Source organism: Capricornis sumatraensis, chromosome 7, assembly GCF_032405125.1.
Source record: "Capricornis sumatraensis isolate serow.1 chromosome 7, serow.2, whole genome shotgun sequence".
NCBI classification, from domain to species: Eukaryota; Metazoa; Chordata; class Mammalia; order Artiodactyla; family Bovidae; genus Capricornis; species Capricornis sumatraensis.
The window spans coordinates 100,728,959-100,742,561 of NC_091075.1; the positions used below are offsets into that span (position 1 = coordinate 100,728,959).

Sequence of the window (13,603 nt, forward strand, 5' to 3'; positions counted from 1 at the left end):
TTACTAGGAAAGAGGTTGCTTAAGTGTAGGCAAAGGCACATTTCTACCAAGCTGTTTCTCTTTTCTTGTCCTCTTGTTGCCAGTGTCTAGATGGTGGCGGTAGGAGGGAGGGGAGGGGAGAAAAAAAATTAGATGGTTGGAGTATCTTTGGGGAATCATTTCAGCTGTGATAACAGAGTGAAATTCAGAAATATTGCTTGAACATTAAGTGAGTGTTCCCAAAGTGGGGTTCATGTTCTCTGGGGATACACAAGTTTATCCTTTGGTGTGTAAAAATGAAATGGTTCTGCTTTAAGCGTCCCTGGTAGCTCAGTGGTGAAGAATCCACCTGCCAGTGCAGGAGACACGGGTTCGATCCCTGAGCCAGGAGGATCCCACATGCTTCGGAGGAACTAAGCCCTTGAGCCACATCTATTGAGCCTGTGCTCTAGAGCTGGGGACCTGCATCTGCTTAGCCTGTATACTCCAGCGATTGAAGCCTACGTGCACCCTGGAGCCCATGTTCCGCAACAAGAGAAGCTACTGCAGTGAGGAGCCTGCGTGCCACAACTAGAGTAAACTCGTGCATCAAAGAAGACCCGGCACAACCAAAAAAAAAAAAAAGTTCAACTTTTACTTATTGGAAGTTTCTAGTCTGTTTATAATTAGCACCTTCCATTGATATTATTTTATTCTTATAAAGAAATGAAATTTCAGTAAAGTTGAATAATATATAGATGAGCTCTTACATCTTCACTTGGTCCATTAGTCAGACACTGTATCCAAGCAACCTGAAGAATGAGTGAGGATTTTACAGTCCAGGGTGCTTGAGATGCTCTCCTATGTTGGTTAGCTTCCACTTGCTGGATTGCTATTGCTATTGTTAAGTCACTTCAGTCGTGTCCAACTCTGTGCAACCCCATAGACGACAGCCCACCAGGTTCCCCTGTCCCTGGGATTCTCCAGGCAAGAACACAGGAGTGGGTTGCCATTTCTTTCTCTAGTGCATGAAAGCGAAAGGTGAAAGTGAAGTCGCTCAGTCATGTCCGACTTAGCGACCCCATGGACTGCAGCCTACCAGGCTCCTCCATCCATGGGATTTTCCAGGCAAGAGTACTGGAGTGGGATGCCATTGCCTTCTCCGACTGCTGGAGGGGCCCACCAAATAGTGATATGATTCTGTTATCTAGTTTAAATTTATACTCATAAAATAGGTACATGACATACAAGATTCTTGCAAATAAACCACAGATTTAGGATAATCCAGTAATGTAAGCCCCCAGCAAAAGAAGAAAATGGCAGAATTGAAGCTCCTCCTCTTAGTACATACCCTTCATGTGAAAGAATTACTTTGTAAGTACTTTTTAGAAGAAGCAGTTTGAAGGACTTGTGGACACAGTGGGGGAAGGAGAGAGTGGGACACATTGAGAGGGCAACTCTGACATAGTTTATAGAATAGCTAGCTAGTGGGAAGCTGCTCTGTTGGCACAGGGAGCTCAGCTTGATGCTCTGTGATGGCACGGCCTAGAGGGGTGGGATGGGCGTCGGGGACTGGGAGAGAGGCTCGAGAGGGGATATATGCATATTAGAGCTGATTCACATTGTTGTACAGCAGAAACCAACACAACATTGTAAAGCAACTATACTCCAATTAAAACAAAAAGGTAGTTTCTACAAAGTGGAGCATTTAAAACACAGATTGTGCTAAAATTGATTGCGTTGATGGTGGTATAACTCTGTGAATGTTCCAAAAACCATTGAATTGCCACTTTAAGTAGGTGAATTGTATGACATGTGAATTGTATCTCACTACAGTTCTTCAGCAAAACAGATTGTGCCAGAAAACTTGTGTCATCTGTGAGAAGTCTCACGTTGACTCACTGACACTGGAAGACAGAATTTTCCATTAATTTAGCGAATTAAAATGTTGAGTAGTTTTGAACCCAGCTGTTAAGCATAAATATATGACCTCTTCTGATTTAATGTGTTAGGAACAAATGATTCATTATGCAAGGTGGCAGTATTTTAAAAATGTGTATAATTGATGGATGAGATTACCCAGTCCTTTAGTTATTGCATTAGTGGCTGACATGAAAATATGGTGTCCGAAGAAAATGAAACAGACCTTCAAACTGCTGTCTCAAAAGGTGTTAAACCAAGACTTTAACAAGGTTTAAAATCCTAACAAAGAATTTATAAGGAAGCCCTATTTATCTTGAAAGATTTAAAATCTCAGTCTTTTCTTTTTGAGTGATTCTATTTACAATTCTAAAAATAACTTTTGTTTTTGAAGTAACTGGCCCAGATTTTAAAGGCACTTTTTAAAAATTAGAAAGCGTCTGTTGAGATGAGAGGTCCTGTCTATCACCTTGTTTACTAACTTCTGAGCTATTTAGAACCTCACGAAGGTACAGCAGTTAAATTTGCATGGAAAATATAATGTGCTGTTCTTATTATGAAGGAAACTTTAGGTAAAACTTACTTGCCATTTGCTATACATTTTAAATTTCTTTGAGGAAAATTTGATTTTTTCCCTTTAGTCCCCATGATTTAAAAAGACCCTAATGCTGGGAAAGATTGAAGGCAGGAGAAGGGGGTGACAGAGGATGAGATGGTTGGATGGCATCACCAACTCAATAAACATGAGTTTGAATAAACTCCGGGAGCTGGTGATGGACAGGGAGGCCTGGCGTGCTGCAGTCCATGGGGTCGCAAACAGTCGGAAACGACTGAGTGACTGAGCTGAACTGAACTGAACTTAGAAAATACAGGAAAACAAGTTATTTTTAGAGCTTTGCAAGGTATTTTCTTTTATAGCCTCACCAGGCCACACCAGAATAACTACCTTCAACCTAGAGTGACTCCTTTATACATTATGTGAAAGGAAAAAAAAGTGAAAGTGTTAGTCATTCAGTCCTGTCCAACTCTGCCCCTCCTGAACCGTAGCCCACCAGGCTCCTATGAACCCGGATTGTTCAGACAATAATACTGGAGTGGGTTGCTATTCCCTTCTCCAGGGGACCTTCCTGACTCAGGGATCGAACCTGGGCCTCCTGCATTGCAGGCAGATTCTTTACCATCTGAGCCACCAGGGAAGCTTTATACACTGTTATGAGTGACATATGTACACCATGTGTAAACTAGATACTAGTGGGGAGAACAGGGAACTCAGCTCAGTGCTTTGTGATGACCTAGAGGGGTGGGAGGAAGGCTCAAGAGGAAGGGGATACGTGTATACTTAGAGCTGATTCACTTTGTTATAGAGCAGAAACTAACACAACATTGTAAAACAATTATACTCTAATAAAAAATATTTTTTTAAATTAAAAAAATAAAAAACTTCGGGAAAGCAGAAGAGCAAGATTTTATTCTCTCCACTAGCCTGATTAACCCTTTGATAATTGCATAGACTGAATGGGGCAGTTTTGTGAACACATTTCCAGGTAGGCTGGTTACGTGCTTGCTGTTTTTTTGAAAACGGTGTCAAACCTTACACAGTATTTTGAAAGTTAACGCTGCTTTTTCTCTCTCAGAATGTACCAAGAACCGTTCTTGTGTGTCAGAATCTATAGATTTGGTTGATTCTTTGAATGACTGCATCATATTCTGTAACGTGGATGCTCCACAACTTACTTGTGGTTTTGTTATTCTTGAATTTTATGTTCCTTCTCTTCCCCCCCTGCTGTTCAACTAGCTTTTGCATTACCTTTTCTTTTCTCTTTCAGGCTTACCTTGGCTTTCATTGGGATCAGTTTGTTTGTTATAGGAACCACCCTGGTTGGACAGCTGCCAAGAAACAGGTGAAATGTTTTTTTTTACCTCCCAGCCATTTAATAGGATTGTCCATTTTCTTTCTTTTTACATTAAAAAAAAAAAAGTTTTCTGGCCATGTTGCGTGGCATGGGGAATCTTAGTTCCCTGACCAGGGATTGAACCCGTGCCCCTGCCTTGAAAGCGTGGTGTCTTAACCACTGGACCACCAGGGAAGTCCTGGATTGTCCCTTTTCTTAGCTGTGTCCACAAAGAGAATATTTGTGTGATTCCTGTGTACTGCCTCAAATTTATGGCCTTAGCACATGTATTAAAATGCTGCTCACTTCATCTTCAGAGGCTCTGTGTGATTTTCCATCATGCTTGCTGACAGAAGTTGCTCTTACAAAAGAGAAAGTGAAGAGGAGGAGGGGGAAAATAGACTGAGCAACTGAAGGAACACAAGAGACTCTTGTAGGATCATCCGACTTGTGAGGCCAAGACCATAGATGCCTCAGCTTATCTTGGTCAAGGATTTGTCACGATGGGAACCATTTTCCATTAGAGTTTTGTCCTAAATGCCTCAGTGGGACCTTGAGAATTGAACTGTGCTCGTATTTCAGAACATAGTATGCTGCTGTGAAGGAACACCCTGGAGCTTTGTGTTATTTCATAGGAGAGCCCAGAGCTGCACAATAAAATGTTTTCTGTCTCTTTCAGACTCAAAAACCTGCTGAGTGAACTGGTCCACCTGACTTGCTGCCGCATCTGTGTTCGTGCCCTCTCTGGAACCGTTCACTATCATAACAGGTGAGTGTGTATCGCTTTCGTACCTGCTTTCTCAGGTCAATCTAGCATGTGACTGACAGGAGTGGGTGGGGGAAACAAGGGAAGTAAGAGTACTTCCGGAGTGTGATGGAGTGTCACAGATAGCAATGCACCTGAACACTTTTCGAAAGCAATCCAGGGACTGCCCTGGTGGTCCAGTGGTTAAGATCCACCTTCCAATGCCTGGGTGGGGCTTCAGTCCCTGGTGAACTAAGATCTCACATCCTGCAGGGCAACTAAGCCCACACGCCACAACTAGAGACGCCCAAGTGCTATAACAAAGACCCAGCACAGTGCCCCCTGTCCCCCTCAGGCAATCCATTTGCAGAAAAGTGAAAGTGAAGTCGCTCAGTCCGACTCTTTTCGACCCCATGGACTGTAGCCCACCAGGCTCCTCCCTCCATGGGATTCTCCAGGCAATACTGGAGTGGGTTGCCACTTTCTTCTCCAGGGGATCTTCCCGACCCAGGGATTGAACCCGGGTCTCCTGCATTGCAAGCAGACGCCTTAACCTCTGAGCCACCAGGGAAGCCCCATGGAACATGACGATAAATATGTAATGACACCTAATAATTGGGCATTTATGGTGTGCAGGTCTGGCCTGTGATTCTTTCTCCTAGGTTATCTCTAAGAGAAGGTGCTATTATACCGTTTTATAGGTGAAGAAGTGGAAGCTAAGGGATTGGTTGTCTAGGGTCACATGCCTAATAAATGCCAGAGTTAGGTTTAGAATGGGGTTAATTAAAAATTTTTTTTTAAATGGTGAAGGTGATAGGGTTGTAGAATGGTGGAAAGAATGCTAGACTTGGAATTCTGAGGCTGGTTTCTAGTCTCAGCCCTGCCAGCTTCTAAAATCCCAACACTGAGCTGAAAACAGAACCTAGCTTTCTGCTTCCCTCACCCCTTCATCAGGGAGGAGAAAGGTGGTAAATGAAGTCATTAGCCACATGAAGTTTGTTTTGATTGTTTTTGAATTGCTTTTCTGTAAATTCAATTTTTATATACTTGATATCATTAGCTTAAAAATTCTAGGACAAACATCTCTTTTCTACTGATTAGATCTTTTTTTAAAAATTAAAAAAGATTTTATCTTTTAAAGGTTACTTTCTACTTACAGTTATTACAAAATGTTGGCTATATTCCCCTTGTTGTATATTACATCCTTGAGCTTATCTTACACCCAAGAATTTGTACTCCCCACTCCCTCACCCCCATATTGCCCGCCCCCACTTAACGCTTACAACCATTGGTTTGTTCTCTGTATCTATGTGACTGGATCTTTCTGTCTAATTTGTAGAAGGAAAACATTTCATCATTTGGCTTTGCCATGTGTTACCAACTTAAAAGCCCTTTTATATTTCTAAACTTACATGACTTTTGTGATTGGGCTGTAAGTTTTGGGGTGAGAATGAGAAGAAAATGTTTTGGTAAAAGTGTGATCAAAGGAAACACCTTCTTCAGAAATTAAATGAAAATGAAATGTTAGTAACTCAGTCATGTCTGACTCTGCGATCCCATGGACTGTGGCCAACCAGGCTCCTCTGTCCATGGAAATCTCCAGGCAAGAATACTGGAGTGAGTTGCCTTGCCCTCCTCCAGGGGATCCTCCTATACCCAGGGATCAAACCCTGGTCTCCTGCATTGCAGGCAGATTCTTTACTGTCTGAGCCATCAGGGAAGCCCCTTCTTCGGAAAAGGTGCTTTAATTACATAGAGAGTTGTTCACAACTTATTGTAGAATTGCTTCTAAGTTTAAGGAAAACATGCTGAAGTTGTTATGCATTTTGTTCCCTTTCTTCTCTGTTTAGGCTCAAAGAAAACTACTTTGCTTCAGTAGTGTCAAATACTGCTTAAACTTTGGGACAGAGGTTGGCAAACTAAACTATGAGCCTGTAGGCCGAATGTGGTCGGTCCTCTGGTTTTTGTAAATAAAGTTTTATTGGAATACAGCCATGCTCATTCATTTATGTATTATCTGTAGCTGCCATTGTGCCAAAACAGCAGAGTCCAGGAGTTTTGACTGGGATTGGCTGGCTTGCAAACCCTAGAGTATTTACTGTCTGGGCTTTCATAGGAAAAGTTTGCCAACTTCTGCTTTAGGGGGATAAGGCAAAGGAAACTATAGTACATTTACTCTGGATCACTCTGAAGCAACTGAAAGTGATATTTATGAAGATTGAAATAATACAAAAATACTTCGGATAAAATAAGGAAAGCTTACATATCACAAAGTTTATTAAAGTGATGGAATCTTTGTATTGATAATTCAGTCTAATATTAAAAAATTTTTTTCATTCTAAAAGGACAATATGATCATTACAGAAAAGCGATATAAATATATGTAAAGGGAAAACTGTGGTCCCCCCCCATATACTCTTACCCACCTCCCATCATACTGCCTAGAGACAACCCTTTTAAGATGAGCCCATATATTTGAAAGTTTCTTTTTTTTAGTGTACTTTAAAAAACAAAATAGCATGAATTTCTCCAGGTGTATTGTGAGTTAGTTGCTCAGTTGTGTCTAACTCTGCGACTCCATAGACTGTAGCCCGCCAGGCTCCTCTGTCCATGGAGTTCTCCAGGCAAGAGTACTGGAGTGGGTAGCCATTTACTTCTCCAGGGGATCTTCCTGACCCAGGGATCACACCCGAGTCTCTTGCATTGCAGGTGGATTCTTTATCATCTGAACTACCGTGGAAGTTGCTTTTTTGCAAAATAGTGGCCATTTTTCAATGTTTAGTGTTAACCACTGTATGTAATTGCAGGCAGTACAGGCCCCAGAAGGGAGGCATTTGTGTTGCCAACCATACGTCCCCAATTGATGTTTTGATCTTGACAACGGATGGGTGCTATACTATGGTAAGAAGAACTCACTGGTATTTCAAGTACTTGCATGTTCCGTGGATTAGTCAGACTTTTATTTTATTTTGGTACAAATTAGAAAGTTAGTTTTATCTTAGAAAGTGACTGGGTTATACTATATAAGTAAGTCTATAAATTATTAATGCCTAGTCACTTCAGTCATGTCCAACTCTTTGTGACCCCATGGACTGTAGCCTTCCAGGCCTCTCTGTCCATGGGGATTCTCCAGGCAAGAATACTGGAGTGGGTTGCCATGCCTTCTTCCAGGGGATCTTCCCAACCCAGGGATCGAACCCAGGTCTCCTGAATTGTAGGCTGATTCTTAACCGTCTGAGCCATCAGAGAAACCCATAAATTACTAATATATTTACCTACATTAATAATGTATTTGCATTATTTATATTATTAATATATAATTACATGAGGAATATATAGTGCAAGAGAAAGAAAATAGTCATTATATTTAAGGTAAGAAATTAATGTACTGAAATGTAGATACACTTGAGCATGACTAGACTTCATAAAGTTGATTCCATCTTGCTTCTAGAATCCCTGCAGTGTTTAACGACACTTTAAGATGGTAAAGTGATCCTCTTTAGAGCTGTACAAATCCCTCACCAGCCAATTAGTTCTTTCTCCCTTCAGGGAGTCATATGCAATTAAAAAAGAAAAAAAAAAAAACCTGGCTCTTTAGTGAAGATCAAGCAAGAAAGGCTACTATTTATACCACATTGCCTTTGTCAGTTCTTGCTGACAGCCCCCAAAGAAAAGACAAAGCCTACTGAAATCAAACACCTCTAAAGACCTTTTTGTGGCATTTCTTGCATTTTTTTCAAATCTAAGGTGTTTCAAGTCAGTGGGTGTTTTCTATCACCCTGAAGAACTTGTCAAGATTTCCTTCATTGCTTTCCTGTGAGTGTCAGGTTAAATCTGGAGAATCTCTAAAGGTGTTCTTTCCTGCATGGTGGTAGATACGCCCCAAGCTGGCGTGTGAAATAGAAAGATGGCACAGGGATCCTGAGGTGTGCTTGGTCACTATGTTGTGTCTGACTCTGCGACCTCATGGACTGTAGCCCGCCAGGCTCCTCTGTCCACAGAATTCTCCAGGCAAGAATACTGGAGTGGGTTGCCATGCCCTCCTCCAAGGGATCTTCCCAACTCAGGGATCGAACCCAGGTCTCCTGAATCGCAGGCAGATTCTTTACCTCCTGAGCCACCAGGGAAGCCCAGGATCCCAAGGAGGGGAATTCTTTTCATATCTCTTGTTGGTGACTTGGGCTTCACACAGAGAACGGGTGGGTTTGGATTTTTTAAATTTTACTCGTCAGCTCCAGTAACTGATAGTAGGGGTCCGGTGTGTTTTTCTGCGAAAGCATTAGAAGGGAACCTTTATTTAATTTATTTATTTAGAGATATAGTTGATGTACAATATTACAGAAGTTTCAGGCTTACACAATAGTGATTTACTGTTTTTTAAAGGTTATACTCCATTTATAGTTGTAAAGTATTGGCCGTATTCCCTGCGTTGTGCAATATGTCCTTGTAGCTTATTTATTTTCTAGATGGGAGTTTTGTACCTCTTAGTCTCCTACTCCTATGATTGATAGTCGTGGTCTGGTGTGCTTTCCTGGGAAGGCAACTGAAGTGTCTGTAGGCCACCATGGAGTCCTGGTAGTTGGATTGCCTGTGGGTTATACATTCGTTGAAGGGAGTTTCAAGACCTTTGTAAAAACTACTTTCTTATTGGCAGATATTGTCTAAAATATAAGTTCAGATATATAACTCTTGGACAACTACCTTTTAACAAGTTATACATTTCTCTAAGTTGTGGAGCTCTTCCTGAATCTAAGGAAGCTTTAACCACCTCTCTGAAAAGACTTATGGGAATTTGTAGTTCTTGACATTTTTTGGGTTAGCAATCAGTTAATATTTGTGTATCCTTTTTTTTTTCAGAAAAACAATAGCATGCATTTGCTTTATACCAACAAATATTTTTATGTAGTTCCAAGATGTTTATGGATTCCAAAAAGCCCATCCAGAGACCCTCATGTTAACAGTCCTTGATAGACCCCACCCAACTCTGGGTGTATATAATAATTCCTTGCATTTAAGTGGACAAGAATGTTCACATCCGTTGTAATCTTTTGTGACCTTTCACATCCATTGTGACCTTCCCTGTAATCCAGAGAGGTTAGGGCTGAGATGTTTAGCTGAGAAAGCAGCTGTTTTCCTACAATACTATCTTTGTAAATTTCTTAACCAACTTGCCTAATCATGATTTTGTGTTTCTGAGACAATACTCATTCTGTGTCTTAGTCAACAAAGATTTGAGTATAACTCATTTGTGACTGAAGGCCTCAGAATTTTCTTAGAGTTTTCTGTGCTTCTTGATCATATATAATTGTCATTACAGCTTCAATATACAATTGTATAATTTACAGTATTAGCCAAGGCTTAGAAATAGAACTGCAAGCTTTGATGGGTTGAGTAATAGAAACCAAAAGCCTGTTGGGTTTATTTTTTACTTTTAATTTTTTAATTGTAGTTGAATACAATGTTACGTTGGTTTCAGGTGTACAATATGATGATTCATCACTTATATACACTGTGAATTGATCACCACTATACGTTTAGCATTTGTCTGTTCGCCATACAAAGTTATTGGAATGTTATTGACTGTATTCCCTGTGCGGTTCATTACATCCCATGGCTTACTTGTTTTGTACCTGGAAGTTGGTACTCTTAATCTCCTTCACCTATTTTGTCCTCCTCCCCAGTCCTATCCTCTCTAAGCCAAATGGATTTTTCAAATTCAGGTATTTTCCAGTAGCTCACATTATGAATAATGCTGCAGTTTAAATGTTGTGCATATGTATTTCCATTTTGTTTGGGGTGTATCTTCAGCGTAAATCCTAGAAGTGAATTATTGAGTTTAAGGATAAATGTTTGTGTAAAGTGAAGTGAAAGTATTAGTCACTCAGTTGTGTCTGCTTCTTTGAGATCCCATGGGTTATAGGCCCCAGGCTTCTCTGTCCATGGAATTCTCCAGGCAAGAATACCGGAGTGTGTTCAGTTCAGTTCAGTTCAGTCACTCAGTCATGTCTGACTTTTTGTGACCCTATGAACCGCAGCACGCCAGGCCTCCCTGTCCATCACCAACTCCTGAAGTCTACCCAAACCCATGTCAGTCTAGTCGGTGATGCCATCCAACGATCTCATCCTCTGTCATCCTCTTCTCCTCCTGCCCTCAATTTTTCCCAGCATCAGGGTCTTTTCAAATGAGTCAGCTCTTCGCATCAGGTAGCCAAAGTATTGGAGTTTCAGCTTCAACATCAGTCCTTCCACAGAACACCCAGGACTGATCTCCTTTAGGATGGACTGGTTGGATTTCCTTGCAGTCCAAGGGACTCTCAAAAGTCTTCTCCAACACCACAGTTCAAAAACATCAACTCTTTGGTGCTCAGCTTTCTTCACCATCCAACTCTTCACATCCATACGTGACCGCTGGAAAAACCATAGCCTTGACTAGACAGGCCTTTGTTGGCAAAATAGTGTCTCTGCTTTTTAATATGCTGTCCAGTTTGGTCATAACTTTCCTTCCAAGGAGTAAGCGTCTTTTAATTTCATGGCTGCAGTCACCATCTGCAGTGATTTTGGAGCCCAGAAAAATAGTTAGCCACTGTTTCCACTGTTTTCTCATCTATTTGCCATGAAGTGATGGGACTGGATGCCATGATCTTAGTTTTCTGAATATTGAGCTTTAAGCCAACTTTTTCGCTCTCCTCTTTCACTTTCATCAGGAGGCTCTTTAGTTCTTCTTCACTTTCTGCTGTAAGGATGGTGTCATCTGCATATCTGAGGTTATTGATATTTTTCCCGGCAATCTTGATTCCAGCTTGTGCTTCTTCCAGCCCAGCGTTTCTCATGATGTACTCTGCATATAAGTTAAATAAGCAGGGTGACAATATACATCCTTGACATACTCCTTTTCCTATTTGGAACCAGTCTGTTGTTCTATGTTCAGTTCTAACTGTTGCTTCTGACCTGCATATAGGTTTCTCAAGAGGCAGGTTAGGTGGTCTGGTATTCCCATCTCTTTGAGAATTTTCCATAGTTTATTGTGATCCACACAGTCGAAGGCTTTGGCACAGTCAATAAAACAAAAATAGATGTTGGTTACCATTCCTTTTCCCGGGGATCTTCCAGACCCAGGGATTGAACCCCAGTGTCCTGCATTGGAGGCAGATTCTTTACCATCTGAGCTCCAGGGAAGCTAATGTATATGTAATTTTAATAGATTTTGCTAGATTTCCTTCTATGAGTGTTATAAGCTCCCCATCCCAAGCACTGTATGAGTGCCTGTTTCCGACAGTCTTGGTTCATTGTCATGCTTTTGAATCTTTGCCAGTCTGTTGGGTCTGAAATCATATTTCAGTGTAGTTTTAATTTGTATTTCACTTACTTAGACTTAATTGGAAAATCTCTACTTGTAAAAGCTATCGTAAAGCCAGTACCGCAACATAATTTAAAATTCAAAGGTGCTACTCAAGAACATTTTGTGCTTATATTTGGCCAGTCATGTCCTTTGAGCATGGGCTTCCCAGGTAGTAAAGCACCACCTGCCAAAGCAGGAGGCAGCAGGAGATGCGGGTTCAGTTCCTAGGTCGGGAAGATTCCCTGGTGGAAGAAATGGCAACCCACTCAAGTATTCTTTCCTGGAGAATCCCATGGACAGAGGAGCCTGGCAGGCTACAGTCCATGGGGTTGCAACAGAGTGGGATACTACTGAACAAATGAGCATGCATGCATGACCTTTGAAGAGACTAAGAAAACCTCAGTCAGTAGAAGACCAGTGTTTTCTCTGAGTGGGGAATAGGGACTTACTAGTTAAAGAAAAGAAGGCTTTTTTTGGAGCTATGCCTTTACATTTTTTCCATTTTCTCATGGTCCTTGTAGGTTGGCCAGGTTCATGGTGGATTGATGGGAATTATTCAGAGAGCCATGGTCAAGGCTTGTCCACATGTCTGGTTTGAACGCTCAGAAATGAAAGATCGACACTTGGTTATTAAGAGGTAAGCAGTGACATTAGTTGGTATCCGTTGGGTTGGCATAAAATCTTGGCCTTCCCATCAAAGAGGGCAGCCAGCGGTACTAAAGGTTAACACTAAAACTAAGGGTTAAAACTAAAATATATGGACCTCTGTTTTGTGGTTGGCCATTTCCGGTCAGCCACCTGTCTTAACTGGATTAAAAAAATTTTGAATTCTGTAGTCATGGTGGTATAGATGATGTGGTTAGAAGACCCATACATTTACATTGCCCTGACTTAGGTTCCAGTCACTGAGTTTCTAAAACTGAAAATTACTACCTTGAATGTAAATAATTGGTAATGATTGGCTGAATAAATAGATGGTTGATTAAGTATTTGCTGGATGTTATCACTTACACGCATCTAGAGATTGACAGGCAAAAAGGCAAACTGGTTGTCTGAAGAGGCCTTACAGATAGCTGAGAAAAGAAGAGAAGTGAAAGGCAAAGGAGAAAAGGAAAGCTATAAGCATCTGAATGCAAAGTTCAAAGAATAGCAAGGAGAGATAAGAAAGCCTTCCTCAGCAATCAATGCAAGGAAATAGAGGAAAACAATAGAATGGGAAAGACTAGATTTCTTTAAGAAAATTAGAGATACCAGGGGAACATATCATGCAAAGATGGGCTCGATAAAGGACAGAAATGGTATGGACCTAACAGAAGCAGAAGATGTTAAGAAGAGGTGGCAAGAATACACAGAAAAACTGTGCAAAAAAGCCCTTAATGATCCAGAGAACCATGAATGGTGTGATCACTCACCTAAAGCCAGACATCCTGGAATGTGAAGTCAAGTGGGCCTTAGGAAGCATCACTATGAACAAAGCTAGTGGAGGTGATGGAATTCCAGCTGAGCTATTTCAAATCCTAAAAGATTGTGCTGTGAAGGTGCTGCACTCACTATGCCAGCAAATTTGGAAGACTCAGCAATGGCCACAGGACTGGAAAAGGTCAGTTTTCATTCCAATCCCAAAGAAAGTCAACACTAAAGAATGTTCATACTGCCGCACAATTGCACTCATCTCACACGCTAGCCAAGTAATGCTCAAAATTCTCCAAGCCAGGCTTCAGCAGTACACGAACTGTGAACTTCCAGATG

The 13,603-nt window shown here is 41.2% G+C and overlaps 1 protein-coding gene across 1 annotated transcript in view; it reads left to right on the forward strand.

Annotated features, from left to right (window-relative positions):
- GPAT3 (glycerol-3-phosphate acyltransferase 3) overlaps window positions 1–13,603 on the forward strand; it is a 64,553-nt gene that overhangs the window by 36,574 nt on the left and 14,376 nt on the right. The window contains exons 5-8 of the mRNA XM_068975171.1: window positions 3,705–3,779; window positions 4,450–4,539; window positions 7,323–7,416; window positions 12,376–12,491. Of these exons, the coding sequence (XP_068831272.1) occupies window positions 3,705–3,779; window positions 4,450–4,539; window positions 7,323–7,416; window positions 12,376–12,491 (375 nt within the window). The remainder of the gene's footprint in view (window positions 1–3,704; window positions 3,780–4,449; window positions 4,540–7,322; window positions 7,417–12,375; window positions 12,492–13,603) is intronic.